The 14045-nt window shown below is 37.1% G+C and overlaps 1 protein-coding gene across 1 annotated transcript; it reads left to right on the top strand.

The window, feature by feature from the left end:
- Positions 1-330: 330 nt before the first annotated feature.
- si:ch211-117k10.3 (Krueppel-like factor 15) lies at positions 331-12747 on the top strand. Its single transcript, XM_058792050.1, has 3 exons — positions 331-484; positions 6953-7959; positions 10468-12747. The coding sequence occupies exons 2-3, from the start codon at positions 7007-7009 to the stop codon at positions 10634-10636; spliced, it is 1122 nt and encodes a 373-aa protein (XP_058648033.1). The 5' UTR covers positions 331-484; positions 6953-7006; the 3' UTR covers positions 10637-12747.
- The last annotated feature ends 1298 nt before the right edge of the window (positions 12748-14045 follow it).

Raw genomic sequence — 14045 nt, forward strand, 5'->3', positions numbered from 1 at the left:
AGTTGGATGTTGCATTTTCAAAAAAAAAAAAAAAAAAAAAATATATATATATATATTTGTATTATTTTATATTATAATTATGGATGCATTTAAAACAGTTTTATTTTTATGGCTCTGGAACATATTTTGTTTGTAAATACTGCATGCAAAACAATCAAGAAATGCATCAAGACCTTTTTTTTTTTGCTTTCGTTGGATGTTTTTCCTATTCTTATAAATAATTCATGACTACTTTTACTCTAACCAATGACGTACCTCGTTTTGGGGCGAGCCCCCGCCACGCAGCCAATCAGAAGCGAGGAATCGGATCCGTGCCCTCGAGTGCATTGCGATGCGTGTCATGTGACAGGTCTGCGTGAGAAATGCCAACATGGAACCGTGGCAAGGACGATGTTCTTCCCAACAATAACATTGAAAGGGACATCTGGATTCATCCTATGTCATACATCCACAATCCGGACATTTCGATCCATATTTACACGAGGTAATGAGGCATGCATATATCGTTTTACGTTCGATAAAGCAAACCGAAGTCGATTTTTAAACAGAGGGTCAGATTCGATCTAAATGACCCCACTTTGTTGAACTTGACACCTGTTTCTGGGAAGGTTGTGGCCGTGTGGTGCAAAAGCGGCAGTTTTGCTCGGCTGTGTGTTGAGAGCATGTGTGCAGGCCTGTTTTCCTGCCCTGCTGACGCACTTTAGTGAAACACATGTCTAGTGCCTCATGTGTGTGCTGTAGTTGAGCATCGGTGCAGTGTTTATGCAAGTTTGATTCTGTCGTTTCCCCTGTAATTGGTTTAGTGTACATTGTGATTTATGTTGTGATGGTGATTTGTGCTGTGTTGTTTTGAACAGCCCCTCCTCTTTCTAGCCCATAAACCTCTGTACTTTAATCTCTGCACGCGCTGTAATAATGAGCATGGGCGCATGTAAATATTGGCTCCAGAACTATTTGGAAACTTAAAATGCATATTTCATTGCATCAAATCGAAACATCACACCAGGGGCCTGTTCCATGAAGCTGGATTATCTGGCTAGCCAGGTAAATTTCAGTTTAGTTTGCACCAATCCTGGGTTTTAGGTACCATGAAAGTGGCTTGGTTTTATCTGCTTTCATTGCCATAGTAATTTACACTCCACGGCTAACCTGCTCCAGGGCAGGTTATGTTCTGAGTTAGGGATCTCAAACTGAAATTGGACCAATCAGATGTGAGCAAAGTGACATATGTCTGACTCAAAAAAAAGTCACTCCCCCAGTCTATCTTCCTACAAATTAAAGCTCACTATGAAGTACCTTAAAAAATTCAATAAAAAATTAATAAATATATATTATATATATATACACACACACACACACAAAAGGTTTTTGCCCCCTTCCTGTTTTTTATTTTATTTTGCATGTCACACTTAAAAGATTCAGATCAAACACATTTTAATATTACACAAAGATAACCAGAGTAAATTTGAAACAATGATTTCATTTATTAAGGGAAAAAAGCTGTCCAAACCTGCCTCGCCTTATGTGAAAAAGTAACTGCCCCCTAAATCTAATAACTGGTTGTGCCACTCTTTGCTGCAACAACTGCAATCAAGTGTTTGCGATAACTGGCAATGAGTCTCACATCACTGTGGAGGAAATTTGGCCCATTCTTCTTTGCAGAATTGTTTTAATTCAGCCACATTGGAGGGTTTTCGAGCATGAATGGACTGTTTAAGGTCATGCCACAGCATTTCAATTGGATTTAAGTTCGAACTTTGACTTGGCCACTCCAAAACCTTAATTTTGTTTTTCTTGAGACATTCAGAGGTGGACTTGCTGCTGTGTTTGGGATCATTGTCCTGCTGCATAACCCAAGTGCACTTGAGCTTGAGGTCACAAACTGATGGCTGGACATTCTCCTTCGGGATTTTCTGATAGAGTGCAGAATTCATGGTTCAATTATGGCAAGTTATCCAGGTTCTGAAGCTGCAAAGCAGCCTCAGACCATCACACTACCACCACCATGTTTGACTGTTGGTATGATGATCTTTTTATGAAATGCTGTGTTGGTTTTGCATCAGATGTAACGGGACACACACCTTCCAAAAAGTTCAACTTTTGTCGCATCAGTCCATAGAATATTTGTCCAAAAGTCTTGGGGATAATCAAGATGTTTTTTTGGCAAATGTGAGACGAGCCTTTGTGTTCTTTTTGGTCAGCAATGGCTTTTGCCTTGGAACTCTCCCATGGATGCTGTTTTTGCCCAGTCTCTTTCTTATTGTTGAATCATGAACACTGACCTTAATTGAGGCAAGTGAGGCCTGCAGTTCTTTAGATGTTGTTCAGGGTTCTTTTATGACCTCCTGGATGAGTCGTCGTTGTGCTCTTGGAGTAATTTTGGTAGGCCGGCCACTCCTGGGAAGGTTCACCACTAGAGATGTTCATTTTAACCGTTTAACCGTTAACCGACCGATACGAATTTTGACCGATTAATACAATCAGTTAAATGGTTTAAAGTCACTTATTTATTTATTTATTTTAATTATTTTTTTTCAGTAATTTATCAAGATATTTTAAAAGGTTTAATGCATGGTTAAAATAAGCTACACGTATTAAAAGAAAAAAAAAATGTTTTTTAGAGAGAGAGAGAAAAAAGCATAAGTCGCCTATAAGTCACATTTTATTATTTCATTCAGAAATAGGCCGACGCGAATTACAAATATTATAATAAACACTGTAAACATAGCTATGCTATTTTAGTTCCCCTCACTCCACAACAAATCCTTTCAATTAACAGTAGGCTATTTAGAAAAGAACAAGAATTAAAAATGTAAGAAGCTATAGCGACAAACCAAAACGAATTAAGGCTTAAACGAAACTGAAACCAATGTTGGGTCTCTCCTTCGACACAAAATCAAATGTTTCCGTATTCGCGATGTATTTGAATGCCAAAATATTATTTAGCTTTTATGTAGCCTAGGCCTACTTCACTCGCGTTCCAATATCCACGTAAAACAAAATGTTTTGCATAACTTCACGGCGGTACGGTGATAACGCCTAACGGCACATATTTTACTACATGTTTAAACTGAGCAGTGTTTTTTGTTTTCCCATATGTTTGACTGATTGTTTTTTATAATGATAATGAACGGGCTGCATTGTCAAGGTAGAATGCTAAACTGTGTGCGGTGCTGGAAAATCACTTGATTATTTTTATTTTTTATTTTTTCCCCTTCTAACAGTGGAAGCAACTAGCATACTCCTTTTAGTCATGAAGATAATCGGAATTGTAAAAGGTTAGGGTTGTTTGCTGCTTTTAGCGCATGTAAAATTAATCCCCGGAAAACAAATGTTAGTATTTTTAACGGGTCACAGACACTTATTCTTTCTAATTTAATTTTAGTTCTAATTTAAAATAATCTTGTCGGTTAACGGTTAATAATCGGTTAACGAGCGTCGGTTGTCGGTTAGGAAAAATAACCGAAATGAACATCCCTATTCACCACCGTTACAAGTTTTCTCCGTTTGTGGATAATGGCTCTGACCATGGTTTGCTGGAGTCCCAAAGCCTTAGAAATGGCTTTATAACCCTTTCCAGACTGATACATGTCAACTATTTTGTTTCTCATCTGTTCTTGAATTTCTTTAGATCGTGGCATGATGTGTGGCTCTTTAAGCATGCTTTACTTTGGTAACCTGTCTGTGTATCAGACAGGTTCTATTTAAGTGATTTCTTGATTCTACAGGTCTGGCAGTAATCAGGCCTGGGTGTGGCTAGTGAAATTTAACCCAGCTTTCTTAAATACTGTGGTTAATCACAGTTCTTTCATGATTTAACAGGAGGGGGCAATTAATTTTTCATGTAAGGCCAGGTAGGTTTGGACAGCTTTTTTCCCTTAATAAATGAAATCATCATTTAAAAACTGCGTTTTGTATTTACTTGCATTATCTTTGTGTAATATTGAAATTTGTTTGATGATCTGAATCTTTTCAGTGTGACAAATATGCACAAAATAAAAAACAGGAAGCGGGCAAAAACCTTTTCATGGCGCTGTATGTATATGTGTATATGTGTGTATATATTAATTATTGGGTTAAAGATTATATATATTTGTGTGTATACACATATTATATAGAGATGTTCCGATACCCTTTTTCTCTTCCCGATACCGATTCCGATACCTAGGCTCAGGGTATCGGCCGATACCGAGTACTGATCTGATACCTGGGTGTGTATCTGGTTATACAGCTGTGTGTACTACTAGCCCTGTATGAATTGATACAATTATTTTATGGTGTGCTTCACCATATATATATATAGATAGATAGATAGATAGATAGTCTGTAATTATAACAATTATTAAACAATAATTGACGCGCATGTAAGACTCACTCTCTCTCTCGCTCTGCGTGTGAGGAAAAAAGCAAAGCAACGGCGAGTCGTGCTCTTCACACTAGAGCTTACGGTGCGTCAAATGCAGGTGACAAATACATCTGAAAAATAGCATAACTATAGGTCTTGTTTAAGAATGGTATCGGATCGGTACATGGGTTCAAGTACTCGCCGATAACGATGCCAGAATTTTTTTGTGGTATCGGTGGAATTTCCGATACTAGTATAGGAATCGGAACAACCCTAATATTATATATTAATTCTATTTTTTATATTAAGCTAGGCAAAAATTTCTTTATATATTAGGGCTGTCAAATGATTAATTATGATTGCATCCTAAATAAAAGTTTTTGTCTCCATAATATATGTGTGTGTACTGTGTATAATTATTAAGTATTTATAAATACACACATACAGGTGCTGGTCATATAATTAGAATATCATCAAAAAGTTGATTTATTTCACTAATTCCATTCAAAAAGTGAAACTTGTATATTATATTAATTCATTACACACAGACTGATATATTTCAAATGTTTATTTCTTTTAATTTTGATGATTAGAGCTTACAGCTCATGAAAGTCAAAAATCAGTATCTCAAAATATTAGAATATTTACATTTGAGTTTGAATAAATGACCATCCCTACAGTATAAATTCTGGGTATCTCTTGTTTTTTGAAACCACAATAATGGGGAAGACTGCTGACTTGGCAATGATCCAGAAGACGAACATTGACGCCCTCCACAAAGAGGGTAAGTCACAGAAGGTCATTACTGAAAGGTGTGGCTGTTTAAAGAGTGCTGTATCAAAGCATATTAAATGCAAAGTTGACTGGAAGGAAGAATTTGGGTAGGAAACGGTGCACAAGCAACAGGGATGACCGCAAGCTTGAGAATACAGTCAAGCAAAGCCGATTCAAACACTTGTGAGAGCTTCACAAGGAGAGAACTGAAGCTGGAGTCAGTGCATCAAGAGTCACAACGTCAGAAGCATCTTACCTGGGCTGTGGAGAAAAAGAACTGGACTGTTGCTCAGTGGTCCAAAGTCCTCTTTTCAGATGAAAGTAAATTTTGCATTTCATTTGGAAATCAAGGTCCCAGAGTCTGAAGGAAGAGTGGAGAGGCACAGAATCCATGTTGCTTGAAGTCAAGTGTGAAGTTTCCACAGTCAGTGATGGTTTTGGACTGCCATGTCATCTGCTGGTGTTGGTCCACTGTGTTTTCTGATGTCCACAGTCAACACAGCCATCTACCAGGAAATTTTAGAGCACTTCATGCTTCGTTCTGTTGACAAGCTTTATGGAGATGCTGATTTCATTTTCCAGCAGGACTTGGCACCTGCCCACACTGCCAAAGGTACCAAAAGCTGGTTCAATGACCATAGTGTTACTGTGCTTGATTGGCCAGCAAACTCGCCTGACCTGAACCCCATAGAGAATCTATGGGGTATTGTCAAGAGGAAGATGAGAGACACCAGACCCAACAATGCAGATGAGCTGAAGGCCACTATCAGAGCAACCTGGGCTCTCATAACACCTGAGCAGTGCCACAGACTGATCGACTCCATGCCACGCCGCATTGCTGCAATAATTCAGGCAAAAGGAGCCCCAACTACGTATTGAGTGCTGTACATGCTCATACTTTTCATTTTCATACTTTTCAGTTGGCCAAGATTTCTAAAAATCCTTTCTTTGTATTGGTCTTAAGTAATATTCTAATATTTTGAGATACTGATTTTTGACTTTCATGAGCTGTAAGCTCTAATCATCAAAATTAAAAGAAATAAACAATTGAAATATATCAGTCTGTGTGAATGAATATAATATACAAGTTTCACTTTTTGAATGGAATTAGTGAAATAAATCAACTTTTTGATGATATTCTAATTATATGACCAGCACCTGTATAGTACATATTTTGAAAATATTTACATGTATGTACATGTCTATATATAAATTCTTCCCTTCTGATTTTTAGAATGAAATGTGGCGTGGAAATATGAAATATATTTGCTAGGGCTGGGCGATATATCATGTGATATGCATGCGCATCTCGTCAGTAAAGCCGGTTCCTTGATTAGCGGTAAATCTCCATCTCCATCCTACAAGCTAGGCAATATCGGGTTCATTATCGAAGGCGATTCATCTGCGATAATGAATGCGATATTGCGTAGCTTGTCAGTAAATGCATTTCCATCTCCCATTATTCGCATTAACCCTTTTCGCACAAGTCAAAAACCACCTCCCATTTTCATTCGAAATTTAGCGTTTCCATGACTCGTTTCTCATGCAATACTTCAAAATGTGCATTAAAACAGGGTGATGGAAACCCAGCTAGTGATCTACGGCTCTGTGTATTAAATGCCGCTCCATTTGAAAACAGGTGATGGAGATTTACTGCTAATCAAGGAACTGGCTTTACTGACGAGATGCGCATGCATATCGCATGAGATATATCGCCCAGCCCTAATATTTGCTTTATTTTTAGTTTGTTTAAAGTGTTCAAATACTTTAGTGTGCTACTGTACAACACTGCTTCTCCTCAATATTCAATTTCTATTTTCTTTTTTGTTGCAGTGTTTACAAATCGTGGCAATACCTTCAGCCTTCCTCTGATCTGCACACCAACAAATGGTCTCCATAAGTGACAAAGCGGTGGCCGCTGCTAATGAATCGTTTGCGGACCATGCCTTGGCCACCTTGCCCTTCGTGGACGTTTTTGGCAGCGAGAGCAGCGAGAGGGGCAGCTCCATCTCATGCTCCAGTCCCGAAACTGGAGATGCTGGAGCTCAACTCAGCTACAGTCCAGGGCAGGAAGACGAGGACGATGGGCCGCTGCAGATCTTTTTAGACTCCACTGAGGAGATGTTGACTCAGCCGTCCAAGCTGCTTGATTTTATACCCCAGCTCTCCAGCACCTTCTCTCCAACCCTGGAGGACATTGAGGAGTTCTTGCTGGAGAAGATGGAGCTTCTGAGTGATGCTCCTCTGAGTCCGGAGGAAGAGTCAAAGGAGGATGAGCCTCCCATACAGCCGTCTTCCCCCGGTGACGCAGAGCCGAAATCCAGCCCGACCACAACGCCTCCTGCCGCTCAGAGCATTAACACCGCGGCTAGTGCTGCGTCAGTGCTCGTCGGTGCTCCATTTGTGCTTCAATTACAACCTCTCCAGCTAAGCCACGCCCTCCCACAGCAAGACGCCCAATCGGGTGTGGCCAACGGGCTCCGGGTGGCCCACCTGGTGCTCGGTGTCCAAGGGGCACAGAACATTACCCTTCTTTCACCGCAGGTGCCCTCAGCAACTCTCCTCCCCATTTTGGGCGAGGCCGTCAACCAAGACCAAAAGTATGTGAAGATCGCTCCCCTGCCTATTGCCGTCAGGGCGGTCGGAATCGCGGGCACAGGCCTGGTCAAAGCCATCACCCCACGTCCATCCAGGACCTCCACGGAAACCTTGCGGGTACATAAATGCTCTCACCCCGGGTGCGAGAAGATGTACACCAAGAGCAGTCACCTGAAGGCTCATTTCCGCAGACACACGGGAGAGAAACCCTACCTGTGCAGCTGGCCAGACTGTGGGTGGAGGTGAGCACTGAAACTGGACTTTTATTCATGAAAATAATCAACATGAAAGTGAGATATCTGTCAGTGATGATAACCACATTAAAATTGATCCTATTTGCTCTTGTAATTGTCAAGTCACATTTACTTGTATAGCATTTTGTACAATACAGACTGTTTCAAAGTTGCAATGTTCCTCAATTATGAAATTAATACAATTTCAGAAGCTCTAAAAAGACAATAGCGTTATTGTTCAACACAGTGCAGTTCAATGATGATTCAAACGAGTTCAATAACAGTGTGAATGTTGCACATTTCATTAGTTCAGCTCTACAGAAGATAACAGTGTTGTTACATGCTGTTTTGGTCTAATTGTGTAAGATTAATTGGTGCACAAAAATATTTCTTCATAATCTTTCATAAAGATCTGCTCCATCTCTGAAACAACTTTTCTGTTTGGCTGATGTCATCTATGCCTGGTAACATTGGATTGAACAAGATTTTTGAATATGTTTGAAAGAAGTCTATTATGCTCACCAAGGCTGCATTTGTTTGATCAAACATATGGTAAAAACAATCATATTGTGAAATATTATTACAATATTATCAATGTTAAAAATAGTTGTGCTGCTTAATATTTTTGTAGAAATCGTGATACATTTTTTCAGGATTCTTTGATAGTTCAAAAGAACAGCATTTATTTGAAATAGAAAACTTTTTTTTGTTACATTATAAATGTCTTTGTCACTTTTGATCAATTTAAAGTGTCCCAGCGTAATTGAAGTATTCAATTCTTTTAAAAAATGTTAGAACAGAAGTGTAGTTCATAAAGAATAAAGATAAAAAGCAATGCTCAAAATATTTGATTGTCTAGAAAGCAACTTCTATAAAATGATTTTAAAAAATAGAAAGTTCATATTAAAATTATTTCTGATATGAGTTCGTATTAGAATCAGCAGATTTCTGAAGGATCATGTGACTCTGAAGACTGGAGTAATGATGCTGAAAATTCAGCTTTGCATCTCAGGAATAAATTACTTTTAAAATATATATAACCCGTCCCAATGTTGGGACGTTTTTTAAAATTTGAATAAAATGAAAACTAAAATCATTTCAAATCACATGAGCCAATATTTTATTCACAATAGAACATAGATAACATAACAAATGTTTAAACTGAGAAATTTGACAATTGTATGCACAAAATGAGCTCAGGTCTCCAAATAGTTGGGACAGGGGCATGTTTACCATGGTGTAGCATCTCCTCTTCTTTTCAAAACAGTTTGAAGACGTCTGGGCATCGAGGTTATGAGTTTCTGTAGTTTAGGTGTTGGAATTTGGTCCCACCTGATATAGGTTTCCAGCTGCTGAAGAGTTTGTGGTTGTCTTTGACGTATTTTTCTTTTAATGATGCGCCAAATGTTCTCTATAGTTGAAAGATCTGAACTGCAGGTAGGCCAATTCAGCACCCGGACTCTTCTACTACGAAGCCATGCTGTTGTAATAGCTGCAGTATGTGGTTTTACATTGTCCTGCTGAAATACACGTTGTCTGGAGGGGAGCATATGTTGCTCAAAAACCTTTATATACCTTTCAGCATTCATAGTGCCTTCCAAAACATGCAAGCTGCCCATACCGTATGCACTTATGCACTCCCATACCATCAGAGATGCTGGCTTTTGAACTGAACGCTGATAACACGCTGGAAGGTCACCCTCCTCTTTAGCCCGGATTGTGTTTACCGACAGTGGTTTCTGGAAGTATTCCTGGGCCCATTTAGTAATGTCAATGACAGAATCATGCCGATGAGTGATGCAGTGTCCTCTGCCCATCTTTACTTCTGAGAGACTCTGCCTCTCTAAGACATCCCTTTTATAGCTAATCATGTTACAGACCTGATGTCAATTAACTTAATTAGTTGCTAGATGTTCTCCCAGCTGAATATTTTCAAAATTTCTTGCTTTTTCAGCCTTTTGTTGCCCCCGTGGCAACTTTTTTGAGACCTGTAGTAGGCATCAAATTTGAAATGAGCTCATTTAGTGGATAAAAGTGTAAAATTTCTCAGTTTAAACATTTATGTTATCTATATTCTATTGTGAATAAAATATTAGCTCATGTGATTTGAAAGTCTTTTAGTTTTCCTTTTATTCAAATTTAAAAAATGAAATTCGGGCTGTATATTTAATGGAAAACAGTTATTTTTATTTTGAATTGTAATAATATTTCACAATATTGCTGTTTTACCCTATGTTTGATCAAACAAATGCAGCCTTGGTGAGCATAATAGACTTCTTTCAAAAACATTTAAAAATCTTGTTCAATCCTATGTTACCAGGCATAGATGACATCAGCCAAACAGAAAAGTAAAAATGATAAAATCTCATGAGCAAGCCATAGAAATTCATTAGTCGACTAGTGTGGGAACCTTGTAAATAGGCTGTGAGCTGTTTAACATCAAATCCTGTAACGGGGCCTTGATTAAATGATTTTGTGAGCTGATGTGTATGTCCTGCTGTGTTTTGTGCTTTAAAGGTTCTCTCGCTCTGATGAGCTGTCCCGCCATCGGCGGTCTCACTCTGGAGTCAAGCCTTATGAGTGCACAATGTGCGACAAAAAGTTCGCCAGGAGCGATCACCTGTCCAAACACACCAAGGTGCACCGGGGTCCTCGCGCCGGCAGACTGGTCAGGGCAAACGTCTGATCCCCGGATAAACCTGGAGTCTGAGAGGGAAAGCTATGATATCTAAACGGGCTCACAAGCTGCAACCCTCCGCCTTCATTTTTGTCTCTCTTTCCTCCCCCATTTTTTTTTATCGTTTATCCAGATATTTGTTTATCTTGGTGCTACAGTCAGCTAACTTGAACCTCAGGGATGTGATTGTTAAGCTTAAAGCAGATTTCTGGCTTTTTTGGTGGGCTGAAGTAAAGCTCACAGTCGATTTGATCACGTTTCGTCCTTCGCTGGTGTAAAGCTACAGGTTGAGCTGCAACAGCTTTCGAGATCTGTTCTTATTGCCTTTAAACCAAGGTTGCAGGAAGTCTGGAGATCTAAAGAGCAATACGGAGTATAATTTGAAGAAATATATTTCCTGTACAGTTTGTGAATATTGTGTTATAGATCTAACCAGGTGAAAATATACGAGGAAAACAGTATTTTGGTCAACTCTAGCACGTTAACTGAAGCAAGAATGCTGCAGAATTTCCCTTAAATTAAGACAATATGCACTATGATTTAGGCTATGATATTATGCATTATCAAACATGGCCTCTGCCAGGGTGAATCTCAAGAAAAATGCAATATTTAGTCATATTTTATCCAAAAATATTAAGTAAAACAAAAAAGAATGTTTTACTTGTATGTTGCATAAAAATAAATATTTTTGTTGACTTTGTTTTTATGACTGTTAAGTGTATTTAATTCTCAATATTATCAGTAGCCATGCAAAAACATCTCATTCTCATTATCATTTAAAAAATAATAATAATTTAATTACCATATTACTCAAAGAAATATATATTTAATTTGTAAAGTACAATTGTAAGTGTACACTATGAAAGTATTAGTTATTAAAATTTATTTATACATATTTCTGTTATCAAAACAAAAAATGATAACTGTGTTACAGTCATGAGAATGAGTTTTTGCAGAATATTTGGGGTGGAAATGCACTTAATTGTCATGAAAATAATGTCACAGTATGAAAAAAAGTCATTTTATTTAATTTAATTATTTTATTTTGACATTTCTGCAAGAGATTCATCTCTTTTAAAAGGAATTCTTATGTAATGCAAAATTAGGTCCGATGCAGGTATTTGTGACATGTCACAGTGTTTTAAAACATATTTAAGTTTTAACATTTTTACTTTATTCAGATGTTTTAGTCCCCGCCCCTCCCCCCTTGCGCAAACCCAATCGCGTTGAAATATCTCAAATTTTCTTGGCCCAATCACATCCCTGCGCCAGCTGAAAGGTATTTATGCATCAAGTTGTTTTCCACGTTTTTTTTCTCGTGCCTCCTCTCTCTCAGTCTTTTGAGAGTGTATGCCAAACTGGGCTCCACGGGGCTGTGGATAACATCACTACATGTATGGATGAACTTATGTACTGTAAAACATATAAGCTAGAAACAATTTTCTCTTTGATCTGTAATCACACAAAGAGAATTGTTTCCTTTGTCGTCGTAATGTGCTTTGCATTAGATAAATGCATTTTTTCTACTTAGTGCCGTCACGGTTGATAAGCTAAATCGCTGAGGACAGGTATTACTGTTCACAAAAACTGGCAGCTGATCGCTTCCTGTCGAAATGAAGCTATCTGGACATCATTTTACCGATACATCATTGAAGGCTTCAACTCCGTCACTAATAGGACTGTGTTTGAGTTTCTTTTTTGAGAAGGTCATGTTAATCTACCACATGGAGTGAATTTCCTTGACATCATCTTGCCTTTTTACATCTGGTCTTAACTACTTTGTGTTATCCCCACCCCCAAATGTACTTAGTAGCTCATGTAGGCTTTCATGAACTTTCAGGTGCTCTACATACTTAGTATCTGGACTTATCAATACTCTAACGTTTCTAGCAGTTTCTGAATGATCACGTAGGTACATCATTTTTAATATCGGGCAGAGAGCATCCTGATTTACAGTGTTTTTCGACTAGTACTGTCATGTAAGATCTTTTTCTTGTTCTCTCTTTTTTGAAGAGAGATGTCTGTTTATTGGGCTTTTATAACATTATCATCCTTCATTTTTCTGCCACCACCTTCATCCCAATAAAAGCGTTAAATTATTTCCTTTACCTACAACATCACGTTAATGCATTAACAGTTTTCATTTACACAGACCATCCGACTATAGCTGCTGTCATGCCGTATAGCTGGTCAAATTTAGGTTATATTTTGGAATAACTGAAAAAATGCTATTTTCCTATGTAAGAAAATAAAGTAAAAAAAATAAATAAACTTTTGGAAAAGCTGTGATATGTCACCTTTAAGGTTTAAAGTCAAATCAGCTATTTAAAGGAAAGTTCTGGGTTAAATACAAGTTAAATCTTGACATACTAACCAAGTCTGTGCAAATTCTAACCAGTATTTTAACTCCTGTAACGATCATGTGAAGGTAAACCGGGTGACTTTCTTTTTTTCTTTTCTTTTTTCTGACTGTATGAAAAGCATTGTTCAATTTTTTAGTATTATTTAAATAATATTACTATTATTATTTTGAGTTTTTTTATTTTTATTTTAAATTTATTATTTAATTATTTTTTTATTTGGAGTTTCTATTTTGTTTTGTTAGTATTTCTACTTTTTGTTCATTTCAAAGTTTGTTACATTTAAAATGTTAATTTTTACATGTTATTTTCGTTTAAATATTTCCATTTATTTCATTTATTTGTATTTCCATTTTATTTTTAGTCATTTTAGTACTTCAACTTCAACTTATTTTATTTCAATTAGTTGCAAAGGCAACATTTCTATTTTACTTTAGGTTTTTCATTAATTTTTTTTAAAATTATTTTATTTCAGCATTATTTCAGGTAATGAAAACTGCTGGTATATTTTTAGGTTTATGTAACAATAACAATGATTGGTGCAAAGACATCAGAAAGAGACTTCCACTTGCATATCCGGAAGCAAATCAGCCTATTTAAGAGACAATTTAAAGCCTGTTTAACAAACATTTTTGTGTTTTAAGAATTATTATTATTTTTTTAACAAAACTGCAAACTGCACATTCCTGCTTTAACCCTCCAGAATGTTTCCCCCCATATTTCCATTATAACTACAGACATTTTTGTTTTTACAAACTGGAGGAAGAGGTCAAATAATTTTCTATTGACAAAAATAATCTTCTGTTTTGGAGTTGTATGGACAATTAAGTCGGTAACACTTTACAATAAGGTTCGTTAGTTAAACATTAGTTAACGTATTAAATAACATGAACTAACCATGAGCAATACATTTGTTACTGTATTTACTAATCTTCGCTAACGTTAGTTAATAAAAATACAGATGTTCATTGTTAGTTCACAGTGCATTACCTAATGTTAACAAGATTTTAATAATGTATTATTAAATGTTGAAATGAACATTAACTAAGATTAATAAA

This window comes from Onychostoma macrolepis, chromosome 11, assembly GCF_012432095.1.
Source record: "Onychostoma macrolepis isolate SWU-2019 chromosome 11, ASM1243209v1, whole genome shotgun sequence".
In the NCBI taxonomy this organism is placed as follows: Eukaryota; Metazoa; Chordata; class Actinopteri; order Cypriniformes; family Cyprinidae; genus Onychostoma; species Onychostoma macrolepis.

Coding starts and splice junctions, on each gene's coding strand:
- si:ch211-117k10.3 (XM_058792050.1), top strand. CDS start 7,007: ATGGTCTCCATAAGTGACAAAGCGGTGGCCGCTGCTAATGAATCGTTT. Junction 7,960..10,467: donor TGGCCAGACTGTGGGTGGAG/GTGAGCACTGAA, acceptor TGTGCTTTAAAG/GTTCTCTCGCTCTGATGAGC.